The sequence below is a fragment of the Postia placenta genome (genome assembly GCF_002117355.1).
Source record: "Postia placenta MAD-698-R-SB12 unplaced genomic scaffold POSPLAscaffold_4, whole genome shotgun sequence".
Classification (NCBI taxonomy): Eukaryota; Fungi; Basidiomycota; class Agaricomycetes; order Polyporales; family Adustoporiaceae; genus Rhodonia; species Rhodonia placenta.
In genome coordinates, this window is record NW_020169835.1 from 2321830 (window position 1) to 2336536 (window position 14707).

At 56.5% G+C, this 14707-nt stretch overlaps 3 protein-coding genes across 3 annotated transcripts; 2 read left to right on the forward strand and 1 right to left on the reverse strand.

Moving 5' to 3' along the window:
- Nucleotides 1–5098: 5098 nt before the first annotated feature.
- POSPLADRAFT_1136774 (hypothetical protein) lies at nt 5099–6134 on the forward strand (the record flags this gene model as incomplete). The annotated part of the gene is made up of 3 exons (XM_024484730.1): nt 5099–5178; nt 5354–5450; nt 5937–6134. Coding segments are annotated over 3 exons (375 nt in total), but the record flags the coding sequence as incomplete, so codon positions are not given.
- Nucleotides 6135–7727: 1593 nt separating this feature from the next.
- On the forward strand, nt 7728–9598 carry POSPLADRAFT_1138599 (hypothetical protein; the record flags this gene model as incomplete). Its single annotated transcript, XM_024484928.1, has 3 exons — nt 7728–7786; nt 7866–7867; nt 7896–9598. Coding segments are annotated over 3 exons (1764 nt in total), but the record flags the coding sequence as incomplete, so codon positions are not given.
- Nucleotides 9599–10703: 1105 nt separating this feature from the next.
- POSPLADRAFT_1137478 (hypothetical protein) lies at nt 10704–11452 on the reverse strand (the record flags this gene model as incomplete). Its single annotated transcript, XM_024484794.1, has 2 exons — nt 10704–10847; nt 11318–11452. The coding sequence occupies 2 exons, from the start codon at nt 11450–11452 to the stop codon at nt 10704–10706; spliced, it is 279 nt and encodes a 92-aa protein (XP_024341322.1).
- Nucleotides 11453–14707: the final 3255 nt, after the last annotated feature.

Below are 14707 nucleotides of genomic sequence, written 5' to 3' on the forward strand. Positions count from 1 at the left end.
TTCTTCGACAATCGTCGAAGTCAAAGGGTTCGTCGAGACTGTATCGACGAGTAAACGCAGTGGACGAGGTTTCGAAGTTACGCAGCGAGGGACGAAGTGACGCAGTTGAAGGCTTAGACGCGGGGCGAACTCGACTTATGAGCTCTGAACTCGAGGGGGGGGACCGGATCTTGTATTTTTAGAGAGAAGTACGACAGATTTTATACTACACAGGACGCTACGACTATTCGAGAGTGGCATACGAGTACAAGGGGCTTTGCATTGTTCCTCAAGAACCTGCCTCACCGAGAGGCACATACCAAGTCCATCGGTAGAGTGACGTCATGCCGAACGCGGAGATGAAGAGTAACATATGGCCACTTCGGACCGGTAGCCGTCGTGAAGGCATGCCGCGAGGTTCGATACCTAATCGGGAAAGACCGGCTACTTCGGTGTGGCTTGGAGCGAAGCGCGCGCTTGGCCGAGCGGCGTCGAGTGGCCCTATTGTTCGCCGAATGCGGAAGATGTTCCGAGATCTACGCACGAGGCCTTGGGAAGACCGTGCCGAGCTTCGAGTAAGCGTCGCGCACCGTCGAAGGTGTCGAAGAGCGTCGAAGGCGAAATCGACCTGTTGGGAGACTGGGTCGAAGTGCCGGGCGGGATGCGAGTGCCGAAAAGAGGTGTATCGGGGCCCAGCGGGGCTCGGCGCCTATCACCGCACTTGGATCTCAGGATGGTACCCCTGATGCAGGAAGAAAGGGGAGTGCCCAGTCGCGGAGTGAACTCGGTTGTTCAGTGCGAATTCCGCGAGCGGCAACTGCTTCGCCCAATCATCCTGCCTGTGGCTGGTGAAAGCACGCAGGTACTGCTCGATCTCCTGATTCCAGCGCTCAGTCTGGCCGTCCGTCTGGGGGTGGAACGCTGTGGATAGCGCCGGCTCGATCCCTAGCCCCTTGTACACCGCATGGAGATATTTCGAAGCGAACTGGGGACCTCGGTCTGATATGACCTTGGCCGGGGCCCCATGATGCTTGAACACGTCGCGGATGTACAGGTCTGCCGCACCTTCTGCCGTCAGGGTCTCATGACAGGCTGAGAAGTGGACCTGCTTGGTAAAGCGGTCGGCGGTGACCAGGATCGAGTCGAATCCATCAGACTTCGGCAAGCCAACGATCATATCGGTCGTGATGATCTGCCACGGGCGCTCGGGGATCTCATTCGGCTTCAGCGGGCCCTGGGGTTTGGCTGGGAATGTCTTGGTACGGTTGCACATGTCATAGGTGCTTACGTACTCATTGACGAATTTGGACATCCCAGGCCACCAGTAGTTCCGCGATACAAGCTCCAGGGTTTTGGCGCGACCACCATGACCGGCGATCGGCGAGTCGTGGTGGATCTTAACGATATCTCGCCGGAGCTCCGCGTTCTTTGGGACGTACACACACCCGCGGAACAGCAGGAGCCCTTGTTCGGCATTCCACTCCTCAAAACCCCTTTGCAGCCGGGGTGGCCCGAGGTCCTGCACCTTTTCAAGTGCCTCGGCCACCTCCCGATCCTTCTCCGAACATTCCCTGATGCGCTTCAGAAGCGACTGATCGGCCGTCACTGAGGCATGACTGCGCCTAGCGGAGGCGATGCGGAAGCACTCTGGCTTGAGAACCACCTGATCGGTGTTATCGTCCTCATCACCGATCTGATGGTCTGATCGGCGCGATAGGGCATCGGCCTTTCCGTTCGACGTTCCGGCCTTGTGTGTGATGCAGAAGTCGAAGCGAGCCAGGAACAGCAACCATCGTGCTTGTCGACGCGTGAGATGCCGGGAGGTATGCCAATACTCGAGGTTCTTATGATCGGTTACGATCTCGAACTGATTGGGTAACCCTTCGAGGTAGTGGCGCCAATCGTCGATGCCTCAATGATTGCAAGCATCTCCTTATCGTAGATCTCGTAGTTCCGCTGTGCCGGATCCATCGCATGGGATCGGAAGGCAATAGGGTGCCATTTGCCGTCGTCCTGCTTCTGCATCAACACGCCGCCAGTGGCGTATCCTGAGGCATCGACTTCAATGCGCGTTTCCCGATTAGGGTCGTACAGCGCTAAGACTGGAGTCATCGCGAAGAGCCGCTTGAGCTCATTGAAGGCGTGCTGCTCTTCCTCGCCCCAATGCCATGGGTCGTTCCCTGTGAGCCGGTCGAGTGGTCGCGAGATCTTAGCGAAGTCCTTGATGAAGCGGCGGTAGAAGTTGGAGAACCCCCGGAACTTCTGAACATCTTTTTTGTTCCGGGGTACCGGCCACTCATTAATTCCTTTCAGCTTTGCGGGATCCATCGCTACCTCATCGCCACCGAACACATAGCCGACGTAGTCGACCTTGGGAACGTCCCATTCACACTTCTCAGGCTTCAGGAACAGATCGTTATCCTGAAGGCGGCGTAGAACCTCGCGTGTGACCTTTTCATGCTCCTCCTTGTTGGTGGAGAAGATGAGTATGTCATCCAAGTACACGAGGATCTTGCCACCGACGATGAGATCGTGGAAGATCTCGTTCATCATCGCCTGGAAGGTCACGGGGGAGTTGGTGAGACCGAAGAACATCACCAGGGGTTCGTACAATCCTCAGTTGGTCACGAAGGCCGCCTTCCACTCATCACCGGCTTTGATCTGGACGTTATTGTATCCCCATCGGACATCGAACTTCGTGAAGAGCGTGGCGCCTCGGAGCTTATCCACCATTTCGGCGATCAATGGCAAGGGATAACGATTTTTGACCGTGATCGCGTTCAATCGGCGATAGTCCTGTACGGGTCGAAGCGTCCCTTCCTTCTTTTTGATGAAGAAAAAGGGGGATGAGATTGGTGACTTCGACTCCCGTATGTAGCCCTTCGCTAACTGCTCTTTTAGGAACTTGTCCAGTTCCTCCTGCTCGTTGCTCGATAATGGGTATACCTTTGAATGGAACGTGGAGTAGCCGGGCACGAGTTCGATTGCATGATCGTACGGCTTTCTTTCGGGTAGCCGTTCTGATGCTTCCTTCGAGAAGACCTTCAGAAACTCGTGGTACTGTTTGGGTACCGACTCCTCAGCGGTCTTAACGACCTTCTTCTTGATCTCTTCCTCAGCGAACAGCTGGGAATACGTGTGCCCTGCTGCGACGAACAGCTAAGGGGCGCCGGGAAGCGTGATACCCTGCTCCCAGGCTTCGATCAAGTCAGCCTCACCCCATTCTACTTCCACCGAATCTTCTTCGGGTTCGAAGTCCGGGAGCACCTTGCTCCGGCAGGCACCTATGACCGACCGTTTGGACTTCGGCGAACGCCTGCGCGCCGTGGGCCTGACCCCCGTATCACGCGCAGTCGCTGCTTGCTCCATTCGGCCAGTCCTCCTGGCGCTACACGTTTCAGGGCATCGCGACAATTTGAGGGAGCCCTTCTCCCAATCGATCTCAGGGTTGTGCTCACGTAGCCAATCCAACCCAACGATCACATCTTCTGGACCGATGTCCGTGACCGTGAACACCGTCTTCTCGACGTGCTCTCCTATATGCATCTGTAGCACTGCTACCTCCGAGATGCTTCCGTCCTTGTTCAGGGTGCCGTCAATATTGTACAGCGGAATTGGGTCCTTCAACTTCCGCGTCTGCACCTTGTTTTCGATAACAAATCGCTTGTTGATAAACTTCGTGGTGGCTCCGCTGTCCACCATAGCGATTATGTCCTTGTGCTGTCTTTTCCCTTGGAGTCGAACTGGAATGTGAAAATGCTGGGACCCCTGGTCCAGCTCGTACACCATTGCAGTTGACAATATGTTATACTTATTACATGATGACACTCGCGGCCCGACGCGTGCGGCACGAAGCGCGGACCAGATCAAAAACCCTCCTCCTTCATTGCCCGATAGTGCTTGAGCTCCTCGCGCATCGACTTCACCTGTGCCATTAAGTCCGCCAGCTCCGATTGCTCGGATTTCGCTGAAGCGGCACTTATACTTGCCAAAGGTGATGTCGTGACGGGGGCGCTTGTCGCCGCCTGGGTGGAACCCGAGGCAACCGTAGCCCGCGCGTCGGCGCGTTTTGTGTAAGGTTTATCCTTACAGTTAGGGCACTCAAAACGACGGTACCCTTGCTTCCCGCAGCCAAAGCATGTGCCGGGGAAGTCTCCTTTTCCGACGGCCGCATTGATGCTGGCCGAAGCTGCGTGCGTCGGGGGTGCACCACCACGTGCCCCACCGCGTCCTCGACCTCGGGCCGAGAAGAAGTTGTTTAGCTTGGGCCTACGGGCCCGGCTGATATCGAGGATCTGCTCGACCTCAGTGGCTCGCTTTTCAGCGGCTCGCCACGTGGTGAAGGTCTCGAGCTCGATCTTGCGGTAGACACGGGAGGGGATGCCGCTCAGGTACTTGTCGTGTAGCTCCAGGTCACCATACCCGGAGCGGTCCGCCGGACCTTTGAACAGCGCGGAGAACTCCGCAGCAGTGCGTTTTTCACGGACCGACTTGTCCGCGCAGAGCTTTGCCAGCTCTACTTGTGCTGCCGCCTCGTCGTCGAGATTTCCGAAGCGGGCCCTGAAGGCGGCGGCAAAGGCTGCTTCGTTTGCGAACGGGGTCGTGGCCCCTTGCACACCCACCTGCACCGATGCGAGCTGGGCAAAGTAGGGAGTGGCCCAGGCACGGGCATCTCCATCGAGTAGGCTGAGTGCGACCTGCACCTTAAGCTTGATGGTGGTCAACAACGTGTTGACCAGCCAGTAGATGCGCAACTGCGACAGGAACCGGTTGCATTCGATGACTGTTTTGCCATCGTATCGGAGTGGGAGAAGGAGTTTTAAAGTCTCCTTGTCGGGGGCGGCTGTAGGGGACGACATTATCGGCGTCGGGGGGGACGGAGGACGCTGCGGGGGCGGAGGCGGCTGTGGTGGCCCTCCACTGGTCGAACTTCGAGAGGAGCGAGTGCTCGAGCGGCCTCTCGGCGGAGTGGGCAGTGAAGGCGCCGAAGGAAGTTTGGTGGGGGGGTCACGTACGTCAGGGACTGCTGACGCGGGGGCAAGCGCTGGCGGCGAGGTGGACCCAGTAGAAGCCTCGGACTCGGACTCCGAGATTCCTTCTTCACCTGCACCCTCCTCAGGCTCAGGCTCTGGCGCAGGGTCTGGAGGGAGATCTCCTCGAGCTTGACTGGACTCGGCGACAGTTTGGGGAAGGCGGGAGGTAGGGGAGACAGGGCGAGAGTGCCGCGAGGCAGATCGGGATGCGAGGGTGCTTCGGGGTCTGAGCAGGTGTTGCGCTCGTCGGATCGCTTTGTAGTGAGGGTAATCCTCCTCGATCGATCGGGGTGTCCAGTTGGGGCACAGCTGCTGCTCGCAACGATAGAGGACAGTCTCAGGGCCGTCTGGGATGTAGACGTCGATGAGGTCCTGGGAGTCAAATGCGTGGATCTGGCCTTGGCAGGCAGCCATGATGGATGGGGGGAGGACGGGGAGGTGCGCGTACTAAAATGGCTGTACTACACTAGCTTACGCTACAGCGCCCGAGAAGACCCTGAGGTTCGCAGTTCACGTGGGGCCCAGTACTGCTTTTGACTATTATGCAGCAGGAACCTAGTCCACGCGTCCGTGAGGACAAACACCACCCACTGAAGTGCAGGTGTTGAAGAGTTCGTTCCTCGAGGGGTGGCGATGTATGGTAAGGCTATCTATGTATCATATGTACCGTGAAGTATCGTAGGTGTGCGCACCACCCGACCTATAGGAAGTGAATGTGAGTGTTTGGGTTCCGATGAACGCCGGCCGCTATGGAGTTTCGACCTAATGTCGCGACTTGAGGTCAAGCGACAGGGGAATACCTGAAAGTGGGGGGCGTCCGACTAAATCTCACCGAAGCGATGGTGAGCAGTGCTCAAACCTAAGGCTAGGGACAAGTAAGTTAGTATTTGAGAGGTAAGTAGGTATAGGGGCTTACTGACCTAGGGACAAGAGGTCGAAACTGAGGTCCCTAGGGCAGCAGAGGCCGGCTTATATACAGGGGAAGATAAGGGCAGGCTGTGCGCACTGGTCCATGCACAGCTGGTCCGTGCACAGCATGCCGACGCGGCCCCGGGGGCCGGTGAGTCAGAGCGGCTGTGTAAGTGGAGCCCGAGCTGTGCCGTGCACTGCTGTCCTATCTAATCTTGATCGTACAGTAGATATGATGTGTCTGTATCAGGCAGGTAGTACAGAGGTTGTGGGTTCGAGCCTGCGAAAAGGAAAAATTAAAAAACGGCTAGACGCCGTACCAACTCGTGACATTACCCCCCCCTCAATGGTGCATGACCTCATGCGAGGCACCCTTGCCCATCTCCCACCCGGAGCGGCAGTGTGCTTCAGTCAGCGGCAAAGGCATTGGCTGGAAGTTGAGACCACCAAAGGTAGCAGCGTTGAGGCGGTGAGGGGCGTTCGGATTCTTCCGGTGGAAGTCGGCTATGAGGGCCGGTGCATTAGCAACATTGCGCGCCGGTTCCCATGATGTATGCGAGTCGTCATAACCCTTCCACTTGACGAGGTACTGCAGCTGACGCCGGAAGATCCGCGAATCCTTGATCCGCTCAACCTCGTACTCCTCATCGCCCTCAACCTCGATCGCAGGCGGCTCCTTCGGCTCTCGGCCCGGGATATCGCTACGCATGTACTTGCTAAGCAAGGAGACATGGAACACCGGGTGTACCGGCACCGATTTTGGCAGGACTAATTCGTAATCCAAGTCTCCGAGCTTTTGCCGCACGGCATATGGTCCGAGGCGCTTGGGACTGAGCTTCTTGCTCGGCTGTTTCAGCTTAAGGTTCCGGGCATCAAGCCAGACCTTGTCCCCCGGCACGAAGACCGGTGCCTTTTGCACGTGCTTATTGTAGTACACCTTCATGCGCTCGGCTGACAGCTCAAGCGCAGAGTGCATATCGTTGCAAATCTCCTTCAGAATCTTAAGCCGGTCGGCGGCAGCAGGCATTGCGGACATCGGATTGATCCGCACTTGGATCTCAGGGTTGTACCCTTGATGCAGGAAGAAAGGGGAGTGCCCGGTCGCGGAGTGAACTCGGTTGTTCAGTGCGAATTCCACGAGCGGCAACTGCTTGGCCCAATCATTCTGCCTGTTGTCACGAGTTGGTACAGCGTCTAGCCGTTTTTTAATTTTTTCCTTTTCACGGGCTTGAACCCGCGACCTCTGTACTACATGCCCAATATGGACGCGTTGCTATCTACTGTACGATTAGATTAGATGGGGCGGCAGCACACGGCACAGCTCGGGCTCCGCTGACACAGCCACTCTGACTCACCGGCCCCCGGGGCCGCGTCAGCATGCTGTGCACGGACCAGCTGCGCACGGACCAGTGCGCACAGCCTGCCCTTATCTCCCCATGTATATAAGCCGGCCTCTGCTGCCCTAGGGACCTCAGTTTTGACCTCTTGTCCCTAGGTCAGTAAGCATCCCTTTGTATCACTTTCTTACTCATACTAACTAATACATTTTCTTGTCCCTAGCCTTAGGTTTGAGCGTTGCTCACCATCGCTTCGGTGAGAACTAGTCGAACGCCCCCAGCTTTCTAGGTTTTCCCCTGTCACTTGACCTCAAGTCGCGACATTAGGTCAAAACTCCCCATAGCTGCCGGCGTTCCATCGGGACCCACACACTCACATTCACTTCCTATAGGTTGGGTGGTGCGCACCCCTACTATACACTACGATACGTAGATAAGCGTACTATACATCGCCACCACTCAGGGAACGAACTTTTCAGTACCTGCACTTCAGTGGGCGGTACTTGTCCTAACGGACGCATGGACTAGGTTCCTGCTGCATACTAGCCAAAAGCAGTACTGGGCCCCACGTGAATTGCGAACCCTAGTGTTACCTCGGGCGCCGTAGGTGTAAGCTAGCTTATACGGCCTTTTGTAGCACGCGCACCTCCCCTTCCTCCCCCCCTCACCGTGGCTGACGAATTCTTCGACTGCTCTCGACTAGAGCACGCCTTCGACACCCAGGAGCAGGTCGACGTCTCTCGCGACGACCTAGGAAGCAATGGCAACCTAGCCCCTTTCTTCATCTGTGATCGGCAACCGTGCCCTAATCGAACCCCACGGTCCATCACCACCGACGAAGGGCACTACGTACCAATCCGACGAGTCCAGCATCCCAGCGGCCCAGCACTTCGGTATGCTGGCACATTGCAATCTACCTCTCGTCACGTCACTCCTGTCCCATCTCGACCTGCCTCGCCAGGCACCCGCATCCCCCAGCCTGTCACCAGTACAGGTCAAGCACGAGGAGATCCCCATCTCCCTCGAGGAACTGAGGCAGTCGCACAGCCTTCAGCGACCCCTCAAGCGATCCCCCAGTCCTCCCTGGGGCCGCGGTTGGAAAGGCCTCCCAAGACCGAGCCCCGCGACACTCCGTTGTATTCTTGGGCCAGCTCGTTGTCCACAGTCCCCTCCTTGACGCCAGTCCCTGTCGTACGTAACCCCGCCACCGGACTTCCTCCGTCGCCTCCACCGCCGTCACTGCCGCGAGGCCGCTCGAGCACACGCTCCTCTCAAAGTTCGCCCGGCGGACAGTCACAACAGCCGTCTCCGCCCGCAGGCAGTCCTCCGTCCCCCTCATCGCCGGTAATGTCCTCACCAGCGTCCCCCCCTGATAAGGACACCCTGAAACTCCTCCTCCCCCTCCGATACGATGGCAAAACCGTCATCGAGTGCGACAGGTTTCTGTCGCAACTTCGCATCTATTGGCTGGTTAACACGTCGTTAACCACCATTGAACTTAAGGTGCAGGTTGCACTAAGCCTGCTTGACGGTGACGCCCGCACCTGGGCTACTCCATATTTCGCCCAACTCGTATCCGTGCAACTCGGTGTTCAGGGAGTAACGACCCCCTTCGCAAATAAGGCGGCCTTTGCCACGGCGTTCAGAGCCCGCTTTGGCAACCTCGATGATGAGGCAGCGGCCCAGGTAGAGCTAGCTAAACTCTGCGCAGACAAGTCGGTCCGCGAAAAATGCACTGCTGCGGAGTTCTCCGCGCTGTTCAAAGGTCCGGCGGACTGCTCTGGGTATGGGGACCTGGAGCTACGCAACAAGTACCTGAGCAGCATCCCCTCCCGCGTCTACCGCAAGATCGAGCTCGAGACCTTCGCCACATGGCAAGCAGCTGAGAAGCGCGCCACCGAGGTCGAGCAGATCCTCAATATCAGCCGGGCCCGTAGGCCCGAGCTGAACAACTTCTTCTCGACGCGGGGTCGAGGACACGGAGGGGCATGTGGTGGTGCACCCCAATCTCACGCAGCTTCGGCCAGCATCAATGCGGCTGTCGGAAAAGGAAACTTCCCCGGCACATGCTTCGGCTGTGGGAAACAAGGGTACCGACGTTTCGAGTGCCCCAACTGTAAGGACAAGCCTTATACAAAACGCGCCGACGCGCGGGCTACGGTTGCCTCGGGATCCACCCAGGCTGCGACAAGCGCCCCTGTCACGACATCACCCTCGGCAAGTATAAGTGCCGCTTCAGCGAAATCCGAGCAATCGGAGCTGGCGGACTTAATGGCACAGGTGAAGTCGATGCGCGAGGAGCTCGAACACTATTGGGCGATGAAAGAGGAGGGTTTTTGATCCGGTCCGCGCTTTGTGCCGCACGCGTCGGGCCGCGAGTATCATGTAATAAGTATAACATATTGTCAACTGCAATGGTGTACGAGCTGGACCAGGGGTCCCAGCATTTTCACATTCCAGTTCGACTCCAAGGGAAAAGACAGCACAAGGACATAATCGCTATGGTGGACAGCGGAGCCACCACGAAGTTTATCAACAAGCGATTTGTTATCGAAAACAAGGTGCAGACGCGGAAGTTGAAGGACCCAATTCCGCTGTACAATATCGATGGCACCCTCAACAAAGACGGAAGCATCTCGGAGGTAGCAGTGCTACAGATGCACATAGGAGAGCACGTCGAGAAGACGGTGTTCACGGTCACGGACATCGGTCCGGAGGATGTAATCGTTGGGTTGGATTGGCTGCGTGAGCACAACCCTGAAATTGATTGGGAGAAAGGCTCCCTCAAATTGTCACGATGCCCTGAAACGTGCAGTGCCAGGAGGACTGGCCAGATGGAGCAAGCAGCGACTGCGCGTGATACGGGGGTCAGGCCCACGGCGCGCAGGCGTTCGCCGAAGTCCAAACGGTCGGTCATAGGCGCTTGCCGGAGTAAGGTACTTCCGGACTTCGAACCCGAAGAAGATCCAACGGAAGTAAAGTGGGATGAGGCCGATTTGATCGAAGCCTGGGAGCAAGGTATCACGCTTCCCGGTGCCCCTCAGCTATTCGTCGCAGCAGGACATACGTACTCCCAGCTGTTCGCTGAGGAGGAGATCAAAAAGAAGGTCGTTAAGACCGCCGAGGAGTCGGTACCTAAACAGTACCACGAGTTCCTGAACGTCTTCTCCAAAGAAGCATCAGAACGGTTACCCAAAAGGAAGCCGTATGATCACGCAATCGAACTCGTGCCCGGCTATTCAACATTCCATTCGAAGGTGTACCCCCTGTCGAACAACGAGCAGGAGGAGCTTGACAAGTTCCTCAAGGAGCAACTAGCGAAGGGTTACATACGGGAATCGAAGTCGCCCATCTTGTCCCCCTTCTTCTTCATCAAAAAGAAGGAAGGGACGCTTCGACCCGTGCAGGACTACCGCTGATTGAATGCGATCACGGTTAAAAATCGCTACTGCCTGCCGCTGATAGCCGAAATGGTGGATAAGCTCCGCGGTGCCACGCTCTTCACAAAGTTCGACGTTCGATGGGGATACAATAACGTCCGGATCAAGGCCGGTGACAAATGGAAGGCTGTCACGAGTTGGTACGGCGTCTAGCCGTTTTTTAATTTTTTCCTTTTCGCGGGCTCGAACCCACGACCTCTGTACTACTTGCCCGATATGGACGCATCGCTATCTACTGTATGATTAGATTAGATGGGGCGGCAGCGCACGGCACAGCTCGGGCCCCGCTGACACAGCCGCTCTGACTCACCGGCCCCCAGGGCCGCGTCGGCATGCTACGCACAGACCAGCTGCGCACGGACCAATGTGCACAGCCTGCCCTAATCTCCCCATGTATATAAGCCGGCCTCTGCTGCCCTAGGGACCTCAGTTTCGACCTCTTGTCCCTAGGTCAGTAAGCCCTCCTTTGTATTTTTTCTTACCCTACTAACTAATATACTTTCTTGTCCCTAGCCTTAGGTTTGAGCCTAGCTCACCATCGCTTCAGTAAGAACTAAGTCGAGCGCCCCCAGCGCCTTGTTTGGTTTTCCTCTGTCGCGACAAAGGCGGCCTTTGTGACTAACCGAGGGTTGTACGAGCCTTTGGTGATGTTCTTTGGTCTCACCAACTCCCCCGCGACCTTCCAGGCGATGATGAAAGAGATCTTCCATGACCTCATCGTCGGCGGCAAGATCCTTGTGTACCTAGATGACATACTCATCTTCTCCACCAACAAAGAGGAGCATGAAAAGGTCACATGCGAGGTTCTGTGTCACCTTCAGGATAATGATCTATTCCTGAAGCCTGAGAAATGCGAATGGGACATTCCCAAGGTCGACTACATTGGCTATGTGTTTGGTGGCGATGAGGTGGTGATGGATCCCGCAAAGCTGAAAGGAATCAATGAGTGGCCGGTACCCCGGAACAAGAAAGACGTTCAGAAGTTCCGGGGGTTCTCCAATTTCTACCGCCGCTTCATCAAAGACTTCGCTAAGATCTCGCGACCACTCGACCGGCTCACAGGGAACGACCCATGGCATTGGGGCGAAGAGGAGCAGCACGCCTTCGACGAGCTCAAGCGGCTTTTCGCGACAACTCCCGTCCTAGCGCTGTACGATCCTAACCGAGAGACGCGCATTGAGGTTGACGCCTCGGGCTACGCCACCGGCGGCGTGCTAATGCAGAAGCAGGATGACGGCAAGTGGCATCCCATCGCTTTCAGATCCCATGCGATGGATCCAGCACAGCGGAACTACGAGATCTACGATAAGGAGATGCTTGCAATCATTGAGGTGCTAGACGATTGGCGCCACTATCTCGAAGGCTTACCCAATCAGTTCGAGATCGTAACCGATCATAAGAACCTCGAGTATTGGCATACCTCCCGGCATCTCACGCGTCGACAAGCACGATGGTTGCTGTTCCTGGCTCGCTTCGACTTCTGCATCACACACAAGACTGGAACATCGAATGGAAAGGCTGATGCCCTGTCATATCGATCAGACCATCAGATCGGCGATGAGGACAATAACACCAATCAGGTGGTTCTCAAGCCAGAGTGCTTCCGCATCACCTCCGCCCGACGCGGTCATGCCTCGGTGATGGCCGATCAGTTGCTTCTGAAGCGCATCAGGGAATGTTCAGAGAAAGATCAGGAGGTGGCCGAGGCACTTGAAAAGGTGCAGGACCTCGGGCCGCCCTGGCTGCAAAGGGGTTTTGAGGAGTGGAATGCCGAACAAGGGCTTCTTGTCGCGACTTGAGGTCGAGCAACAGGGGAATATCTGGAAGCGAGGGGCGTTCGACTGGTTCTCACCGAAGCGATGGTGAGCGAGGCTCAAACCTAAGGCTAGGGACAAGAAATGTATCAGTTAGTACAGGTAAGTAAAGGATACAAAGAAGCTTACTGACCTAGGGACAAGAGGTCGAAACTGAGGTCCCTAGGGCAGCAGAGGCCGGCTTATATACGTGGGGAGATAAGGGCAGGCTGTGCGCGTTGGTCTGTGCGCAGCTGGTCCGTGCACAGCCTGCCGACGCAGCCCCGGGGGCCGGTGAGTCAGAGCGGCTGTGTCAGCGGAGCCCGAGCTGTGCCGTGCACTGCCGCCCCATCTAATCTAATGATACAGTAGATAATGACGCGTCCATATCAGGCAGGTAGTACAGAGGTCGCGGGTTCGAGCCTGCAAAAAGGAAAAAATTAAAAAAATGGCTAGACGCCGTGCCAACTCGTGATATTACCCCCCCCCTCAACGGCACATGACCTCATGCGAGGCACCCTTGCCCATCTCCCACCCAGAGCGGCAGTGTGCTTCAGTCAGCGGCAAAGGCATTGGCTGGAAGTTGAGACCACCAAAGGTAGCAGCGTTGAGGCGGTGAGGGGCGTTCGGATTCTTCCGGTGGAAGTCGGCTATGAGGGCCGGTGCATTAGCAACATTGCGCGCCGGTTCCCATGATGTATGCGAGTCGTCATAACCCTTCCACTTGACGAGGTACTGCAGCTGACGCCGGAAGATCCGCGAATCTTTGATCCGCTCAACCTCGTACTCCTCGTCGCCCTCAACCTCAATCGCAGGCGGCTCCTCCGGCTCCCGGCCCGGGATATCGCTACGCGTGTACTTGCTAAGCAAGGAGACGTGGAATACCGGGTGCACCGGCACCGACTTCGGCAGGATTAATTCGTAATCCAAGTCTCCGAGCTTTTGCCGCACAGCATATGGTCCGAGGCGCTTGGGACTGAGCTTCCTGCTCGGCTGTTTCAGCTTAAGGTTTCGGGCATCAAGCCAGACCTTGTCCCCCGGCGCGAAGACCAGTGCCTCTTGCACATGCTTATTGTAGTACACTTTCATACGCTCGGCTGACAGCTCAAGCGCAGAGTGCATATCATTGCAAATCTCCTTCAGAATCTTAAGCCGGTCGGCGGCAGCAGGCATTGCGGACATCGGATTGATCCGCACTTGGATCTCAGGGTTGTACCCTTGATGCAGGAAGAAAGGGGAGTGCCCGGTCGCGGAGTGAACTCGGTTGTTCTGTCACGAGTTGACACGGCGTCTAGCCGTTTTTTAATTTTTTCCTTTTTGCGGGTTCGAACCCGCGACCTCTGTACTACTTGCCTGATACGGACGCATCATATCTACTGTACGATTAGATTAGATGGGGCGGCAGCGCACGGCACAGCTCGGGCCCCGCTGACACAGCCGCTCTGACTCACCGGCCCCCGGGGCCGCGTCGGCATGCCGTGCACGGACCAGCTGCGCACGGACCAACGTGCACAGCCTGCCCTAATCTCCCCATGTATATAAGCCGGCCTCTGCTGCCCTAGGGACCTCAGTTTCGACCTCTTGTCCCTAGGTCAGTAAGCCCCCAGTTGTATTCTCTTTGCTTACTTAACTAATATACTATCTTGTCCCTAGCCTTAGGTTTGAGCATTGCTCACCATCGCTTCGGTGAGACTTAGTCGAACGCCCCCAGCTCCTTTTAGGTTTTCCCCCGTCGCTAGACCTCAAGTCGCGACATTAGGTCGAAACTCCACAAAGCTGCCGGCGTTCCTCGGAACCCCACACACTCACTTTTCCTTTCCCATAGGTTGGGTGGTGCGCACCCCTACTGTACCCTACGATACGTAGATAACATACGATACATCACCAACACTTGAGAAACGAACTCTTCAGTACCTGCGCTTCAGTGAGCGGTACTTGTCCTCACGGACGCGTAGCCTTGGTTCCTGCTGCATAATAGTCAAAAGCAGTATTGGGCCCTACGTGAACTGCGAATCTCAGTGTCATCTCGGGCGCCGTAGGTGTAAGCTAGTATAGCACGGCCTTTCGTAGTACGCGCACCTCCCCTTCCTCCCCCCATCCAACGTGGCTGCCTGCCAAGGCCAAGTCCACGCATTCGACTCACAGGACCTCATCGACGTCTACATCCCAGACGGTCCTGAAACTATCATCTACCGTTGCGAGCAGCAACCGTGCCC